Here is a 19,196-nt window from a genome sequence, read left to right on the forward strand (position 1 = left end):
ACATCCAGTGTAAATCAGTTCTCAGGAGGTTCATCACAATACATTGAAATTTGCTATTTGGAGAACCTTCTTGTTGTTCTTTCTGTGCTCCTTTTGCTGACTATGGGAGTCATTACCTGTTTTTATTTCTCCATGTAGGCTGGAACGAAAATTATGGTGTTGCTTTCCCTGGCATTGTAAGAATGACATTTGTTTGTATCACTCACGAGTCTAGCTGGATCTTTCGATTATTTAGCAGCTAAAAAATGAAGGAAGGGCCTCCTCGGGTGAGTTTAGTTGTCATGTTGCTGTCAATGATCGTCTTAGAGTAGCTCACCTTTTTAGAGTCTTCTCACTTGTTAATCTAATTTCCTTTGTTTTTGTTTGGATGCAGACTTAGCAAATTAGGTTTGCCAGAATTAGCGAACCAGTCTACTTAGAGTCTGAAGATACCAGGTGACTATGAGCAAGGAGGCAGCATAGATTAGTAATTGATAAAGGACAGTCTGTTCTAAGACTTATGCAATAACTTTGTGTGGTGTGGTTCTTGAGGAGGCAGGAATGTAAATAATCAAATGTGCCATTATTCATTATTAAAGGACCTAATCATGCAGGAGGATTAGGATCCTTTAGTTGATGGTCCAGACAGGTCGAATGGCTTTCTTCCAAGGTCATACAGTCTATTAACACTATTGCAAAAATCAAAATCTATGTCCTTATACTTTCCCCCCACCAATATCATGCTGCTTCTTGGGATTGGATTTTATACCAAGTCCAGAGAAATATCAGTATAAATTTTGACGTCTGGCTGTGCAAACTACAGAATCCTTTAGGAGGCTAAATGTAGTGTTTGTGCCCTGCTTAAGGTAAGAAAAACTGGATTTACTAAGACTAGTGAAAAGAACAGTAAAATGACATGTAATAAGTTAACCATGGCCTTAGTCATGAATGTGGCAATTGGCAGTGGAAATAAAACAGAAGCAATGGATTTAGAAGGAATCAAAAACATAAAAATACTAGGACTTTGTTAGTGATTGCCCAGAGGACGTTATAAAGAGGTGGGTGTTTAAAAATCATGTTAAGTTTCTCTCTATGCTGTTTCTCTCCCTGTCTCTATCTCTGGAGTAGACATCAGAGTAATTAAAACCCTGGGTTTATGATCAGACTAGACCTGGATTAAACCTCGACTTGTTCACATATTAACTGTATGGCTTTGGCATGTGACTGATTCTAAGTCTCTCACAGGGTTGTTGATAAGGAATTGATGAGATAATCAATTTAAAATATTGAATGTAGTGCCTGTAAGATATGGAATCTGGGTCTATGGGATAATGATGATGTCATTATCTGCAATGAATCCTCAAGTGTTTTGAGGCTGGTTTCAAAGCATGTGGAATGGTATGAGCAAGGTGCAGAGGCTGCCATATACAGGATTGATCAGTGTACCATGGTTTATGGAGAGTACATGAGGCTCAGAATTGGGCCAACAAGGTTTGAGTTTCAATTTGACCAAAGGCCGAGACACAGTTAGGTGTGAAGGGTATGGTTAAAGGTTATAGGGCAGGGCTTCCCTGGTGGCGCAGTGGTTGAGAGTCCGCCTGCCGATGCAGGGGACACGGGTTCGTGCCCCGGTCCGGGAAGATCCCACATGTCGCGGAGCGGCTGGACCCGTGAGCCATGGCTGCTGGGCCTGTGCATCCGGAGCCTGTGCTCCGCAACGGGAGAGACCACAACAGTGAGAGGCCCACATACCGCAAAAAAAAAAAAAAAAAGTTATAGGGCAGGAAGTGTGAACAATGTCAAAGGCAAACTATGTTTAGTCTTCCTTTGCCTGGAGTTGGCTTCCCTGTCCATGAAATGCTGGCTGGTAAGTGACAGCAAGTTATGGTGCAGGAATAAAAACAGGACTAAGGAAAGAGGTAATGAATATAATGGAAGAATTGGGGCAACTGTATTGAGACCAAATAATCAAACTAGAATGAGGAAAATTCAGAGATTTCAGGTAGACCAAAGCCTAGGAACACAGAGTCCAAGAAAAGAGCAGGTGGAAATAGAGGAAATAGGGAAAGAATCCTTGTTCAATTGCCAGACAACTATCAAATCCAGGAAATTCATAACAAAAAAAGCATCAAACCTGGCAGAGAAATAAGCATGAAGGGTCAGTAACTGATTCTGATATTAAAGCTACTTGATATCCAGCCAACCAGAGGACTGTCTTTTCTGGATTCACCCTGGAGGATGATGATCCCGAGAGAGATGATCTGAGTGGAAGTTTCCAGGCCAGGATGACCCAGAACATCCACCTGCTAGCAATGCATGAACCAGGGCATCAAGTTTCTCTGGCAGGGGGATTCTCACAGCATATCAAGTGCTTCTGGTCAGATTTCTTCCCTCTGCTTTCATCTTTTGGCTGGTGCCACCAAGTTTAGTGTCTAAACTTCCGTGTTGGTTTTAGAACCCGGTAAGCCCTGAGTACCGGAGTTGTACTGATTGCCTGCTTCCCAAAGGAGCAGGAGAGAAGGTACAAGAGTAGGAGCAGCAGGAAGGAGAAATGAAACAGGAAGTCACGTGGAAAAGAGAGACAGGAAATCTGGACAGTTTCGGATCATGACCCAGGTATCAGGCGTCTCCCTATGACAGGTGGCTGTAGAAATCAGCACCTGCTTGAGCTTTGCTCTCGTGCTGAGTTCATTGGAGGATATTACTCTCATATGTATACTCAACTGTGTGACGTCATGCATAACTCGTTGTTACTTGCTCATCTTTTCCCCTGGAGAGAAATCAGAGTTTCTTAAGTGGGAGATATTTCCCTGCCTGGGGAAGATAGAGATTTTTTTCTCAATCTTTATTCCCCCAGTTGGCATAGATATGAAAGCCAGCTGGGAAAATATGGGTTGAAAAAAATATTGCAGAGTGGCATTTATTCAAGACTCAAAACATAACGGGTGGCTTATAGGGCAGAGAGATAGATGTCCTCCCTTAAGGCTTAATTCGAGAGCATCAGCACAGACTGAGGAGAGCTAATTTACTATTTTCTGAAAGGAAATGGGCTTGAGAAGAATGATTACAGCAAAATGCTCAAAGAGAAAAAGCATCACAACTTTTTACTGAATTCTTGTTTGGGATTTTTTTTGTAAACTTATCAATCATTTTGTGACATTTGTGACATTTGTGAGATTTTGGTGTTTGTGAAACATCATTTTGAAATTGCCCCAAACTAGATTCTTCTCTCTCTCTCTCTCTTGTCAGACTGACATTGGGTACAAATCCACGAATCTGAAATGACTGGTCTATTCACTCAAACTCTTTTGATTGCAAGTTATAGAAGTCAAACTGAATTGGAAAAAAAAAAGGGAATTTTGTGTAAAAGAAAAGGAAAATCTTAGGAAGCCTCAGAGAAGAAATTCAGCTGGGTCCCAGGAATGTTTTGGAATTCAATTCTGGAGAGCCCTCAAGTGTGTCTCTTCTCCATACACTTTGCTGTATTTTTCTTGATCTCATCAGATCTGCTTTTATGGCAGATTAAGTCTTTCCCATAGCTCCCAAATCCACGTATTATAATTTCAGTCTCCCAGCATGGCTGCAGAGCAGTTTAAAGCAGTGTTCCATATTCATGGAAGAGAACATCTGTTTGCTACCCAGCCCCCAGTCCCTTGTGTCAGAAAGCCACCCTTGGTTTCATCATACACAGTCTGAACATGACTTCTGGGATTTTAGGGTTTCCGGAAAAAGAAAGTTGTTTTGGGCTTGCTGGATTGTACTAGATTCCTCTATCCTATCATGCCCCAAATGAGTACGCTGTCTGGCACCGAGGATGCTCTCAATAAATATTTGTCAAATGAAATATTTATTGACTGAATACACTGGCAAGGATATAGGAACATGTTTGACTAGATAAAAGAAGATGTTTTTGCATTTTGAACGTCACAATAGTAGATCTTAATGAGTTGATTGTGCTGTAACAGGTAACTAAAACTAGTTACATTAGTTAAAAATCATTTGATTTCTAGCTGTTTTTATGTATTTATAAAATCATTTTAAAATAAAAAAATTGCTGTGAGAATATATGAATAACTTAATATACCTATGTATTCATTTTAATAGTATTTTTTCCTTTATTTTTTAAAAATTTGATATTCATGAAGACGAAGCCTGGAGTAATTCGCCCCGTACCTGTAAAATCAAAAATATTACTGAGAAAAGAGGAGGAAGTCTATGAACCCAACCCTTTCAGTAAATACCTGGAAGAGCACAGTGACTTCTTTTCTGATCAGGTGAGTGTGCATATGAGAAAGTCTTTGATATTTGGATAAATAACTGTACAAAATATAGAGATGCCTCTATGAATATGGTGTGTGCAAGAAAATATTTGTGATTGGAATATCCTTAGTAATAAAAAATATCTATTTTTTTACATAATAAAACAATTCTTAAGTATTTTCAGGATGATATTTTGAAGTATTTAAATGTTTTTTCCTAAAATTTTTCTACCTATTGTTGGTATTGTTTTGGGGACCAAGATATTACTTCTTATAAAGACATCATGGAGTCACTGATTAAATGAGTCATATAGGTGCTGCAGTCTTAGTTCTAATATCTGCTTCCTTTTGAAGTAATGCAATGCTTTAGGTTTGGTATATTAGTACATTTGACAGAAGATCTATTGTTTCGATTCATATCAACATAATAGAGATGATGTGATACCCTAGATTGAGTGTTACTAGATAGGGAATAAGGGCTTAAGTTCTTTTAAGGCATCATTGTTTTTTTGGTTTATGTGCAAAAAAGGTATACTATCTTCCCCTTATATATCCTATATGTTGAAGAAGGTATAATGGAAGGTTGTTGATGGTGCTTTATAAAATATTCAGGAAAAACATGAAAATATACATTTATGCAATATAAAATTTCATAAATTATCTCAAAGGGAAACCTTACATCCTTATTTGTCTTCTTCAAATTCAACAAAGTGACATGGGTTATATATTTTATATCTCAAATATTATTACATGCTTCAGCAATGCAAGCAATCCAGAAATCTTTGTGGGTACAACCAGGATACGCAAGATCACCACCACATTTGGTAATCTATAATAGAATAGACTTGCAAAAGAATGTAAGGTGCTATACTCTTTTTAAAGTTCAGTTGGAAAATGATAACTAACAATATTCTTGAAAATAGAAATTACAGTCATATTTGTGAAACATAAGAAATATCTTGTCTCGTATTATACTAGCTCTATGACACTGAGCAAGGTATTTCATCTCGCCCAGTTTGTGTCTTAATGCATAAAATGAGGCATTCAGAAGAGGTACTTTTTAAGGATCCTTCAAATTCTAAAATCTGGGTTATTTAAAATCTAAGAACTGTGAGTAGGCTAAAAGCCTTGAAAAAGTTCATTATAAATACTTTCTCATGCTTAGCTACAGTTTTTATTTATAAAATGGAGATGATAATGTTTTCTGCTTATTTATATATACTTTGTGAAGACTGATAGGATTTCAATAAGTTAAGCATTTTTAGGAGACTAATATCATTGAAAATGATAATTAGAGGCAATTATTCTCATTTTATAAAATAAAAGGGAGCCCTTAATTAATTAAATTAAATAGGGAAATCTTATTGATATATAAGGTGTGTTCACTAAATCTGCACATAAAAGAAATGGAAATTCCTGTTTGGAAGGCATATTTCCATCATCAATGAAAATATTCATTATATATCTATTGCTTATATGACACTGATATTTTAGAGGCTTAATGTGACATTTTAGACAGTATGGGATTATTATAAAAATTTATAGAAGTAATCTAGTATTATATGACAAAAATGCCAACAGTTAAAATAAATTTCACATATCCATGCAACGTATTCTTCAAATATGATCTAATTCTGTAAAATAAAAGTTTTGTTCTTTTGTATTAGTATAATTTTAAATTCATGCATTTTACCTTAAACAAGATTCTTTGTAGAATGTCAAGTTAACCTAACTATAATTTATCACAATTTATTGTCCTCTGGAATGATAAACTCCATTTTCCGCTGTAAGAAATTCTTTTCGTTAAAAGGAGTTGCCAGTTCTTTTCATAGCTTTTCCTGACTATACAACAAGTTTAAAGCTCTGTTTATGTACACATAAACCTATGTATTTTCAGATAATTTGTAGAAAATTTGAGTTCTTCTGCAAGTATTTTGGTGGTGCATAGACTTATTTATATTTTCTTTCAATCAGTTTATTCTTGTGTATATCCCAACTTCTGTGTCAACAGACTGTCAGAATTGAAAGAAGTCTAGCAGAGCACTTAAAAGTGAATTCCAGACCTTTCCTGATCTTATTCATTGACCTTGCAGGAGAGGAAAAATGAATATACTAGGAAACCGGGAAGCTGCATATACTATCAACTGGCCTCTACATGAAGCTATAACCACCACTTCAATGTGGCCAAAATCTACAGTGGAGGCAGACACAAAAGACAGCTCACAAGCATAAATGCTGAAAGCTCCTTAAATAATGAATTGAGTAATAACAATTTATGATCTCAGCATGGCTACTTCATCAGAACTTAACTCAAATTCAGTTCTGGTCGCTATTGCGTTCTCTTTTGCTGCTGCCACAGAATAAATTGAATGGTTCTAAACTCAGTTGATCTCACCATCCATCCATGTAATGCAAAATTCTTTAGCCTGACAGTTGAGCCAAACTGAAACAGCTCACATTCACTGATCTGTCCTGTCCTGGGGACAGTCCCACATGACAGGAGATGTTAGATAGGATTGTTAAATCCATGAATTTCCCCTAGCAGCTTCACTGCCATAAAATATGATTTCAAAACTCTGTTACAAAAAGTTACACACCAAAGATGATGAGACAAGACAAAAATGTATTTATTGTAGCATAAGAAGGTACAACCAGGCAGACTTTTGAACTTATAATGAACTGAAAAGTTGCCTGGAGATAGCCCCTGAGCACTAAAAGCAAAGTTTGAAACCAAATGCTTAATCAAGTAATTGAAACTTATTAATCAACAACTTTTACATCAAAATGGCATAGGCCAGGAAGCATCATTCTATTTTTTTAAAAAATTTAACAACTTTACTGGAGTAAGTAAATTACTGCTTTACAATGGTGTCTTAGATTCTGCTTTATAACAAAATGAATCAGCTATACATATACATATATCCCCATAACTCCTCTCTCTTGCATCTCCCTCCCATCCTCCCTATCCCACCACTCTAGGTGGTCACAAAACACTGAGCTGATCTCGCTGTGCTATGCGGCTGCTTCCCACTAGATATCTACTTTACATTTGGTAGTATACAAAAGTCCATGCCACTTTCTCACTTCATCCCAGCTTAATCTTCCCCCTCCCCATATCCTCAAGTCCATTCTCTACATCTGTGTCTTTGTTCCTGTCCTGAACCTAGGTTCATCAGAAACATATTTTTTTGTTACGTTCCATAATATGTGTCAGCATGCAGTATTTGTTTTTTTCTTTCTGACTTCACTTTGTATGACAGACACTATGTCCATCCACCTTACAACAAATAACTCAATTTCGTTTCTTTTTATGGCTGAGTAATATTCCATTGTATACATGTACCACATCTTCTTTAAACATTCATCTGTTGATGGACACTTAGGTTGTTTCCATCTCCTGGCTATTGTAAATAGAGCTGCAATGAACATTGTGGTACATGACTCTTTTTGACTTATGGTTTTCTCAGGGTATATGCCCAGTAGTGGGATTGCTGGGTCATATGGTAGTTCTATTTTTAGTTTTTTAAGGAAGCTCCATACTGTTCTCCATAGTGGCTATATCTATTTACATTCCCACCAACAGTGCAAGAGGGTCCCCTTGTCTCCACACCCTCTCCAGAATTTACTGTTTGTACATTTTTTGATGATGGCTATTCTGACTGGTGTGAAGTGATGCCTACTGTAGTTTTGATTTGCCTTTCTCTAATGATTAGTGATGTTGAGCATCCTTTCATGTGTTTGTTGGCAATCTGTATATCTTCTTTGGAAAAATGTCTGTTTAGGTCTTCTGCCCATTTTTGGATTGGGTTGTTTGTTTTTTTGATATTGAGCTGCATGACCTGCTTGTAATTTTGGAGATTAATTCTTTGTCAGTTGCTTCATTTGCAAATATTTTCTCCCATTCTGAGGGTTGTCTGTTCGTCTAGTTTATGGTTTCCTTTGCTGTGCAAAAGCTTTTGAGTTTCATTAGGTCCACTTGTTTATTTTGTTTTTATTTCCATTTCTCTAGGAGATGGGTCAAAAAGATCTTGCTGTGATTTATGTCATAGAGTGTTCTGCCTATGTTTTCCTCTAAGAGTTTTATAGTGTCTGGCCTTACATTTAGGTCTTTAATCCATTTTGAGTTTATTTTTGTGTATGGTGTTAGGGAGTGTTGTAATTTCTTTCTTTTACATGTAGCTGTCCAATTTTCCCAGCACCACTTATTGAAGAGGCTATCTTTATCCACTGTATATTCTTGCATCCTTTATCAAAAGTAAGGTGACCATATGTGTGTGGGTTTATCTCTGGGCTTTCTATCCTATTCCATTGATCTATATTTCTGTTTTTGTGCCAGTACCATACTGTCTTGATTACTATAGCTTTGTAGTATAGTCTGAAGTCAGGGGGCCTGATTCTTCCAGCTCTGTTTTTCTTTCTCAAGATTGCTTTGTCTATTTGAGGTCTTTTGTGTTTCCATAGAAATTGCAAAATTTTTTGTTCTACTTCTGTGAAAAATGCCTTTGGTAGTTTGATAGGGATTGCATTGAATCTGTACATTGCTTTGGGTAGTACAGTCATTTTCACAATGTTGATTCTCCATTCTAAAAACATGGTATATCTCTCCATCTGTTTGTATAATCTTTAATTTCCTTCATCTGTGTCCTATAGATTTCTGCATACAGGTCTTTTCTCCTTAGGTATGTTTATTCCTAGGTATTTTATTCTTTTTGTTGCAATGATAAATGGGAGTGTTTCCTTAATTTCTCTTTCAGATTTTTCATCATTAGTGTATAGGAATGCCAGAGATTTCTGTGCATAAATTTTGTACCCTTCTACTTTACCAAATTCATTGATTAGCTCTAGTAGTTTTCTGGTAGCATCTTTAGGATTCTCTATGCATAGTATCATGTCATCTGCAAACAGTGACAGCTTTACTTCTTCTTTTTTGATTTGTATTCCTTTTATTTCTTTTTCTTCTCTGATTGCAGTGGCTAAAACTTCCAAAAGTATGCTGAATAATAGTGGTGAGAGGTTTCCTGATCTTAGAGGAAATGGCTTTAGTTTTTCACCATTGAGAATGATGTTGGTTGTGGGTTTGTCACATATGTCAATATACAGCCTTAATTATGTTGAGATAAGTTCCCTCTATGCCTACTTTCTGGAGGAGTTTTATCATAAATGGGTGTTGAATTTTGTAGAAAGCTTTTTCTACATCTGTTGAGATGATCATATGATTCTTCTCCTTCAATTTGTTAATATGGTTTATTCCATTGATTGGTTTGCGTATACTGAAAAATCCTTGCATTCCTGAGACAAAGCCCACTTGATCATGGTATATGATCCTTTTAATGTGCTGTTGGATTCTGTTTGCTAGTATGTTGTTGAGGATTTTTACATCTATGTTCAATAGTGATATTGGCCTGTAGTTTTCTTTCTTTGTGACATCTTCATCTGGTTTTGGTATCAGGGTGATGGTGGTCTCGTAGAATGAGTTTGGGAGCATTCCTCCCTCTGCTATATTTTGGAAGAGTTTGAGAAGGATAGGTGTTAGCTCTCTCCTAATGTTTGATAGAATTCACCTGTGAAGCCATCTGGTCCTGGGCTTTTTTTTGTTGGAAGATTTTTAATTACAGTTTCTATTTCAGTGCTTGTGGTTGGTCTGTTTATATTTTCTATTTTTTCCTGGTTCAGTATCAGAAGGTTGTGCTTTTCTAAGAATTTGTCCAATTCTTCCAGGTTGTCCATTTTATTGGCATATAATAGTTTGTAGTAATCTCTCATGATCTTTTCTATTTCTGCAGTGTCAGTTGTTACTTCTCCTTTCTCATTTCTAATTCTATTGATTTGAGTCTTCTACCTTTTTTCTTGATCAGTCTAGCTAATGGTTTATGAATTTTGATTATCTTCTCAAAGAACCAGCTTTTAGTTTTATCGATCTTTGCTATCGTTTCCTTCATTTCATTTTCATTTATTTCTCATCTGATCTTTGTGGTTTCTTTCCTTCTGCTAACTCTGCGGGTTTTTTGTTCTTCTTTCTCTAATTGCTTTAGGGGTAGGGTTAGGTTGTTTATTTGAGATGTTTCTTGTTTCCTGAGGTAGGATTGTATTGCTGTTACCTTCCCTCTTAGAACTGCTTTTGCTGCATCCCATAGGTTTTGGGTCATCATGTTTTCATTGTCATTTGTTTCTAGGTATTTTTTGATTTCCTCTTTGATTTCTTCAGTGATCTCTTGGTTATTAAGTATTGTATTGTTTAGCCTCCACATCTTTGTATTTTTTACAGATTTTTTCCTGTAATTGTTAAGTAGTCTCATAGCATTGTGGTAAGAAAAGATAGTTGATATGATTTCAATTTTCTTAAATTTACCAAGGCTTGATTTATGACCCAAGATATGATCTATGTTGGGGAATGTTCCATGAGCACTTGAGAAGAAAGTGTATTCTGTTGTTTTTGGATGGAATGCCCTATAAATATCAATTAAGTCCATCTTGTTTAATGTATCATTTAAAGCTTGTTTTTCCTTCTTTATTTTCATTTTGGATGATCTGTCCATTGGTGAAAGTGGTGTGTTAAAGTCCCCTACTATGATTGTGTTACTGTCGATTTCCATTTTGGCTGTTAGCATTTGCCTTATGTATTGAGGTGTTCCTGTGTTGGGTGCATAAATATTTAGAATTGTTATACCTTCTTCTTGGCTTGATCATTATGTGGTGTCCTTCTTTGTCTCTTGTAATAGTCTTTGTTTTAAAGTCTATATTGTCTGATATGAGAATTGCTACTCTAGCTTTCTTTTGATTTCCATTTGCATGGAATATGTTTTTCCATCCCCTCACTTTCAGTCTGTATGTGTCCCTAGGTCTGAAGTGGGTGTCTTGTAGACAGCATATATATGGGTCTTGTTTTGTATCCATTCAGCCAGTCTATGTCTTTTGGTTGGAGCATTTAATCCATTTACATTTAAGGTAATTATCAATATGTATGTTCCTATTACCATTTTCTTAATTGTTTTGGGTTTGTTATTGTAGGTCTTTTCCTTCTCTTGTGTTTCCTGCCTAGAGAAGTTCCTTTAGCATTTTTTGTAAAGCTGGTTTGGTGGGGCTGAATTCTCTTAGCTTTTGCTTTTCTGTAAAGGTTTTAATTTCTCTGTCGAATCTCAATGAGATTCTTGCTGGGTAGAGTATTCTTGATTGTAGGTTTTTCCCTTGATCACATGTCCTACCACTCCTTTCTGGCTTACAGAGTTTCTGCTCATTCCCTTTTATGTTATTTGCTTTTTTTCCCTTGCTGATTTTAATATTTTTTCTTTATATTTAATTTTTGATAGTTTGATTAATATGTGTCTTGGCATGTTTCTCCTTGGATTTTTCCTTTACGGGACTCTCTGTGCTTCCTGTACTTGATTGACTATTTCCTTTCCCATATTAGGGAAGTTTTCAACTCTAATCTCTTCAAATATTTTCTCAGTCCCTTTCTTTTTCTCTTCTTTTCCTGAGACCCCTATAATTTGAATGTTAGTGCATTTAAAGTTGTCCCAGATGTCTCTAAGACTGTCCTCAATTCTTTTCATTCTTTTTTCTTTATTCTGCTCTGCAGTAGTTATTTCCACTATTTTTTCTTCCCAGTCTCTTATCCGTTCTTCTGCCTCAGTTATTCTGCTACTGATTCCTTCTAGAGAGTTTTTAATTTCATTTATTGTGTTGTTCATCATTGTTTGTTTGCTCTCTGTTCTTCTAGGTCCTTGTTAAATATTTCTTGTATTTTCTCCATTCTATTTCCAAGATGTTGAATCATCTTTACTCTTCTTACTCTGAATTCTTTTTCAGGTACACTGCCTCTTTCCTCTTTATTTGTTTCGTCTGTTGGTTTTTATCTTGCTCCTTCATCTGCTGTGTGTTTCTCGGTCTTCTCATTTTGCTTAACTTATTGTGTTTGGTGTCTCTTTTTGCCCACTGCAGGTTCGTAGTTCTGATGTTTTGGTGTCTGCCCCCAGTGGCTAAGGTTGGTTCAGTGGTTTCTGGATACTTCCTGGAGGAGGGGACTAGTGCCTGTGTTCTGGTGGATGAGGCTGGATCTTGTCTTTCTGGTGGGCAGGACCATTTCTGGAGGTGTGTTTTGGGGTATCTATGATCTTACTATGATTTTAGGCAGCGTCTCTGCTAATGGATGGGATTGTGTTCCTTTCTTGCTAGTTGTTTGGCATAGGGTGTCCAGCATTGTAGCTTGCTGGTTGTTGAGTGGAGCTTGGTCTTAGCATTGAGACAGAGATCTCTGTGAGAGCTTTTGCCATTTGATATTATTTGGAGCCAGGAGGTCTCTGGTGGACCAATGTCCTGAACTCGACTCTCCCACCTCAGTGGCACAGGCCTGACAGCTGCCCCAAACACCAAGACCCTGTCAGCCACACGGCTCAGAAGAAAAGTGAGAAAAAAAGAAATAAAGATAGAAAGAAATAAAATAAAGTTATTAAAATGAAAAATAATTATTAAAAATTAAAAATATTAAAAAGTAATTTAAAAAAAGGAAAGAAAGAATGAAGGGAACATCCAAACCAAAAAACAAATCCACCAATGATAACAAGCACTAAAACCTATACAAAGAAAAAAAAACAACGGACAGACAGAACCCTAGGACAAATGGTAAAAGCAAAGTTATACAGACAAATCACACAAAGAAGCATACACATACACACTCAGAAAAAGAGAAAAAGCAAAATATATATATATATATAAACAGGAGGAAGAAAGCATCCAAATCAATAAAACAATCTACCAATTATAATAAACTCTAAATACTAAACTATGATAAACATAAAACCAGAAACAAATTAGATGCAGAAAACAAACCCCAAGGCTACAGTTGATCACAAAGTGCCCTGCCTCAATTTTGGGATGATTCTTTGTCTAGTCAGGTATTCCACAGATGCAGGGTACATCAAGTTGATTGTGGAGGTTTAACCCGCTGCTCCTGAGGATGCTGGGAGAAATTTCCCTTTCTCTTCTTTGTTCGCACAGCTCCTGGGGTTCAGCTTTAGATTTGGCCCAGACTCTGCCTGTAGGTCGCCTGAGGACATCTGTTCTTGCCCAGATAGGATGAGGTTAAAGTAGCAGCTGATTAGCGGGCTCTGGCTCACTCAGGCCCGAGAGAGGGAGGGGTATGGAATGCGGGGTGAGCCTGCTGCAACAGAGGTCGGCATGACGTTGCACCAGCCTGAGGCATGCCATGTGTTCTCTGGGGGAAGTTCTCCCTGGATCACGGGACCTTGGCAGTGGTGGGCTGCACAGGCTCCCGGGAGGGGAGGTGTTGATAGTGACCTGTGCTTGCGCATAGGCCTCTTGGTGGCTGCCGCCACAGCCTTAGCATTTCATGCCCATCTCTGGGGTCCATGCTGATGGCCACAGCTTGTGCCTGTCTCTGGAGCTCATTTAGGCAGTGCTCTGAATCCCCTCTCCTCATACACCCTGAAACAATGGTCTCTTGCCTCTTAGGCAGTTCCAGACTTTTTCCTGGACTCCCTCCTGGCTAGCTGTGGCACACTAACCCCCTTCAGGTGGTGTTCATGCAGCCAACCCCATTCCTCTCCTTGGGATCTAACCTCTGAAGCCAGAGCCACAGCTCCCAGCCCCCTCCCACCCCAGTGGGTGAGCAGACAAGCCTCTCAGTCTGATGAGTGCTGGTCGGTACTGATCCTCTGTACAGGAATCTCTCTGCTTTGTTCTGTGTACCCTGTTGCTGCACTCTCCTCCGTGGCTCCGAATCTTCGCACCCACCCAGCCCCTGTCTCCTCCAGTGAAGGGGCTTCCTAGTGTGTGGAAACTTTTCCTCCTTCACAGCTCCCTCCCAGAGGTGCAGGTCCCATCCCTCTTCTTTCATCTATGTTTTTTCCTTTTTCTTTTGCCCTACCCATGTATGTGGGGAGTTTCTTGCCTTTCGGAAAGCCTGAGGTCTTCTGCCAGCATTCAGTAGGTGTTCTGTAGGAGTTGTTCCACATGTAGATGTAGTTTTGATGTATTTGTGGGGAGGAAGGTGATCTCCATGTCTTACTCCTCTGCCATCTTGAAGGTCTCCTCTCATCATTCTATATTAGATGGATTTTTAAACAAAGACACTTCAGAATGAAGTTTATGCTTCTCTGAAATTACCTTTCAATCCATTATTATATCAATTTGTGGTCCTTTTGAGTTCTTACAAAATATCCTCACACTCCACCTACGGATATAAAACTATGGTGATGTACTTTGAGGCATAGTTCTATTGATAACTAAAGGCAGAGTTAAATAACTAATAGAATTGATTGGACAAATGGGCATCCAGAAGACATAGAGGCTTAGAAAATCAATTCACTAATTAAAATGAAGATACCAAAAAGAGGAATGGTGTTTTGTTTATCTGACTACTCGTGAGTTTGCAAAATATACTGATTGCTTTCTGGTCATTTAATGTATTTAATTAGACAAAAGTGATTTCTGCCCTGAAGAGTCTCAACTTAGTAGAAAAAGCAATTGCTAACCTCAGTTATATAAAATGTGGTATAAAATATTTTTCTCTCATTCTTTATAAATTAGTAATGAAACCCATGATATTAGGTATGTCATTTCTTTCTTGAAACCCTAGAAAAATGTATAAAAATATTGTGGACAGAATTGAAAGGGGGTTGTATTTTAGTTTCATCTCATTTTCCTGGAAATGTTTTCCTTTTTTCTTTTTTTTAAAATGAGAAATAGTGCTTTCCAGCATGTATGCCTCTTAAATTTTATTTTCCTCCTAATTTGCTTCAATAGGGAAAAGAGCATGTTTTTGTGTGAAAATGACCATTTAACGAGTTTCCTTCCCACCAAAGAGAATGTAAATGAGTAATTACAGGGAATTTTCTTTATTGTAGTATTTACATTCTTTCTTTTCTTCTGAGTTTTCTTAGACATCTGACTTCCCAACCAAACTATCTGTTTGACTTTCAACTTTGACGACAATGCGGGTGACTTTCAGTTTTCTATCTAATTATTCATTAAATTTTATATATATATATATATATTTAACATCTTTATTGGAGTATAATTGCTTTACAATGGTGAGTTAATTTCAGTTTCTGCCTTATAACAAAGTGAATCAGTTATACATATACGTATGTTCCCATATCTCTTCCCTCTTGCATCTCACTCCCTCCCACCCTCCCTATCCCACCCCTCTAGTTTGGTCACAAAACACTGAGCTGATCTCCCTGTGCTATGCGGCTGCTTCCCACTAGCTATCTATTTTACGTTTGGAAGTGTATATATGTAGCTGTGACAAAGTGAGAGAGTAGCATGGACATATATACATCAAATTATATTTTTACTGTGACCTTCACCTGCACTTCCTTATCACCCATGTGTTACAATTATAGAGCAAACACCTTTGTTAAAAGGTGAACTAGATAATATTGCCTTTTATTATGAATGACTACTGGCTTTGTCACAAGTTGCTACTTTTTCAACATTTGTTTCTCAATCAAGATGGCTCAATCTCTTTTGTCATAAAATTATCTTTTTATCATTGCTAACCTTTTATGAAGAAATTTTTTCAGTTTAAAATGTTTAACATTTTTAGATCTAGAAATGATTAAGTGGTTTACTGAATAGTTTTGAGGGAAGAGAACAAAAATTGCTTGCAGGGTTACATTTCTTTTGGAAGAGTTAAGACCAGAGATTTGGCTTCTCCAACTGTTACTAGGTTGTTTTTGATTATTCAAGTAATGAAATCCTTGTGAGTTTTTCTCTTCATCTTTTCCCTTTACTCCCTCTGACCCTCCCTCCCTACTCCTTCCTGCCTTCCTTCCTTCCTCCCTTCTTCCCTTCCTCTATATGTAATAGGTAACAGACAATTTGTCATATACAGGTTATGTATGATATGTAATAGATAATTTATCAGCACAATAAACTTTTTAATGTTAAAGAAATTTTCCTATAGAGACAATATTTACTTTTTCTTCCAGGATATAATCATATAGGAGCTCTTCGTCAAACTTAGGCTTTTATCTCTCCCATTTATTATTTATTTATTTATCATTATTTTTATTATTATTGCTTTAAGATTTCTCTTGACCTTGTGTATGTACCAAAGAAGACAGGAACTAAGGAGTGCAGGTTTCCACATTGCTAAGGGTGCGGGTTTCCACAGCAAAGATTTCTTCTCCTGCCCCTCTTCCATTGTTTTATGTAGGTTTAAAAATCTTAGATTTTTACTTGCTTTATTTATTTATCTTTTTTAATTTTAGAATTTTCTTTAATTTTTAATACAGCAGGTTCTAATTAGTTATCCATTTTATACATATTAGTATATATATGTCAATCCCAATCTCCCAATTCATCACCCCCCCCAACACTTTCCCCCCTTGGTGTTCATACGTTTGTTCCCTATATCTCTGTCTCCATTTCTGCCTTACAGAATATTTGTTTTTCTGACTTACTTCACTTCGTATGACAGTCTCTAGATCCATCCACCTCTCTACAAATGACCCAATTTTGTTCCTTTTTATAGCTGAGTAATATTGCATTGTATATATGTACCACATCTTCTTTATCCATTCATCTGTCGATGGGCATTTAGGTTGCTTCCATGACCTGGCTATTATAAATAGTGCTGCAATGAACATTGGAGTGCATGTGTGTTTTTGAATTATGGTTTTCTATGGGTATATGTCCAGTAGTAGGATTGCTGAGTCATATGGTAGTTCTATTTTTAGTTTTTTAAGGAACCTCCATACTGTTCTCCATCGTGGCTGTATCAATTTACATTCCCACCAACAGTGCAAGAGGGATCCCTTTTCTCAACACCCTCTCCAGCATTTGTTGATTTTCTGATGATGCCCATTCTAACTGGTGTGACAGGATACCTCACTGTAGTTTTGATTTGCATTTCTCTAATAATTAGTGATGTTGAGCAGCTTTTCATGTGCTTCTTGGCCATCTGTATGTCTTCTTTGGGGAAATATCTATTTAGGTCTTCTGCCAATTTTTGGATTGGATTGTTTGTTTTTTTTAATATTGAGCTGCATGAGCTGTTTATATATTTTGGAGATTAATCCTTTGTCCATTGATTCGTTTGCAAATATTTTCTCCCATTCTGAGGGCTTTCTTTTCATCTTGTTTGTAGTTTACTTTGCTTTGCAAAAGCTTTCAAGTTTCATTAGGTACCATTTGTTTGTTTTTATTTCCATTACTCTAGGAGGTGTATCAAAAAAGATCTTGCTGTGATTTATGTCGGAGTGATCTTCTGATGTTTTCCTCTAAGAGTTTTATAGAGTCCACTCTTATATTTAAATCTCTCCATTTTGAGTTTATTTTTGTGTATGGTGTTAGGAAGTGTTCTAATTTCATTCTTTCACATGTAGGTGTCCAGTTTCTCCAACACCACTTATTGAAGAGACTGTCTTTTCCCCATTGTATATCCTTGCCTCCTTTGTCATAGATTAGTTGACCATAGGTGTGTGGGTTTATCTCTGGACTTTCTATCCTGTTCCATTGATCTATATTTCTGTTTTTGTGCCAGTACCATACTGTCTTCATTACTGTAGCTTCGTAGTATAGTTGAAGTTAGGGAGTCTGATTCCTGCAGCCCTGTTTTTTTCCCTCAAGACTGTTTTGACTATTCGGGGTCTTTTGTGTTTTCCATACAAATTTTAAGATTTTTTGTTCTAGTTCTGTGAAAAATGCCATTAGTAATTTGATATGGATTGCATTGAATATGTAGATTGCTTTGGATAGTATACTCATTTTCACAATGCTGATTCTTCCAATCCAAGAATATGGTATATCTCTCCATCTGTTTGTATCATCTTTAATTTCTTTCATCAGTGTCTTATAGTTGTCTGCACACATGTCTTTTTTCTTCCTAGGTAGGTTTATTCCTAAGTATTTTATTCTTTCTGTTGCAATGGTAAATGGGAGTGTTTCCGTAATTTCTCTTTCACATTTTTCATCATTAGTGTATAGGAATGCAAGAGATTTCTGTGCATTAATTTTGTATCCTGCAACTTTACAAAATTCACTGATTAGCTGATTAGCTCTAGTATTTTTTTGGTAGCATCTTTAGGATTCTCTATGTATAGTATCATGTCATCTGCAAAAAGTGACAGTTTTACTTCTTCTTTTCCAACGTGTATTCCTTTTATTTCTTTTTCTTCTCTGATTGCTGTGGCTAGGACTTCCAAAACTATGTTGAATAATGGTGGCAAGAGTGGACAACCTTGTCTTGTTCCTGATCTTACAGGAAATGCTTTCAGTTTATCACCAGTGAGAATGTTGTTGGCTGTGGGTTTGTTGTATATGGCCTTTATTATGTTGAGGTAGGTTCCCTCTATGCCCACTTTCTGGAGAGTTTTTATCATAAATGGGTGTTGAATTTTGTCAAAAGCTTTTTCTGTATCATTTGAAAAGATCATATGGTTTTTATCCTTCAATTTGTTAATATGGTGTATCACATTGATTGATTTGTGTATGTTGAAGAATCCTTGCATACCTGGGGTGTGTGATTTTTTAATGTGTTGTTGGATTCTGTTTGCTAGTATTTTGTTGAGGATTTTTGCATCTATATTCATCAATGATATTAGTCTGTAATTTTCTTTTTTTGTAGTATCTTTTTCTGGTTTTGGTATCAGGGTGACGGTGGCCTCATAGAATGAATTTGGGAGTGTTCCTTCCTCTGCAATATTTTGGAAGAGTTTGAGAAGGATGGGTGTTAGCTCTTCTCTAAATGTTTGATAGAATTCACCTGTGAAGGCATCTGGTCCTGGACTTTTGTTTGTTGGAAGATTTTTAATCATAGTTGCAATTTCATTACTTGTGATTGGTCTGTTCATATTTTCTATTTTTTCCTGGTTCAGTCTTGGAAGGTTATACTTTTCTAAGAATTTGAAAATATCTTCAAGGTTGTCCTTTTTATTGTCATAGAATTGCTTGTAGTAGTCTCATAGGATGCTTTGTGTTTCTGTGGTGTCTGTT

At 36.8% G+C, this 19,196-nt stretch overlaps 1 protein-coding gene across 1 annotated transcript in view; it reads left to right on the forward strand.

The window, feature by feature from the left end:
* The window catches only part of MLIP (muscular LMNA interacting protein), a gene marked incomplete at both ends in the record, with an annotated part of 279,786 nt that overhangs the window by 202,903 nt on the left and 57,687 nt on the right, over positions 1–19,196 (forward strand). Inside the window, one exon of the mRNA XM_079934320.1 lies at positions 4,125–4,253. Coding sequence (XP_079790446.1) covers positions 4,125–4,253 — 129 coding nt within the window. The remainder of the gene's footprint in view (positions 1–4,124; positions 4,254–19,196) is intronic.

This window comes from Stenella coeruleoalba, assembly GCF_951394435.1.
Source record: "Stenella coeruleoalba genome assembly, chromosome: 10".
NCBI classification, from domain to species: Eukaryota; Metazoa; Chordata; class Mammalia; order Artiodactyla; family Delphinidae; genus Stenella; species Stenella coeruleoalba.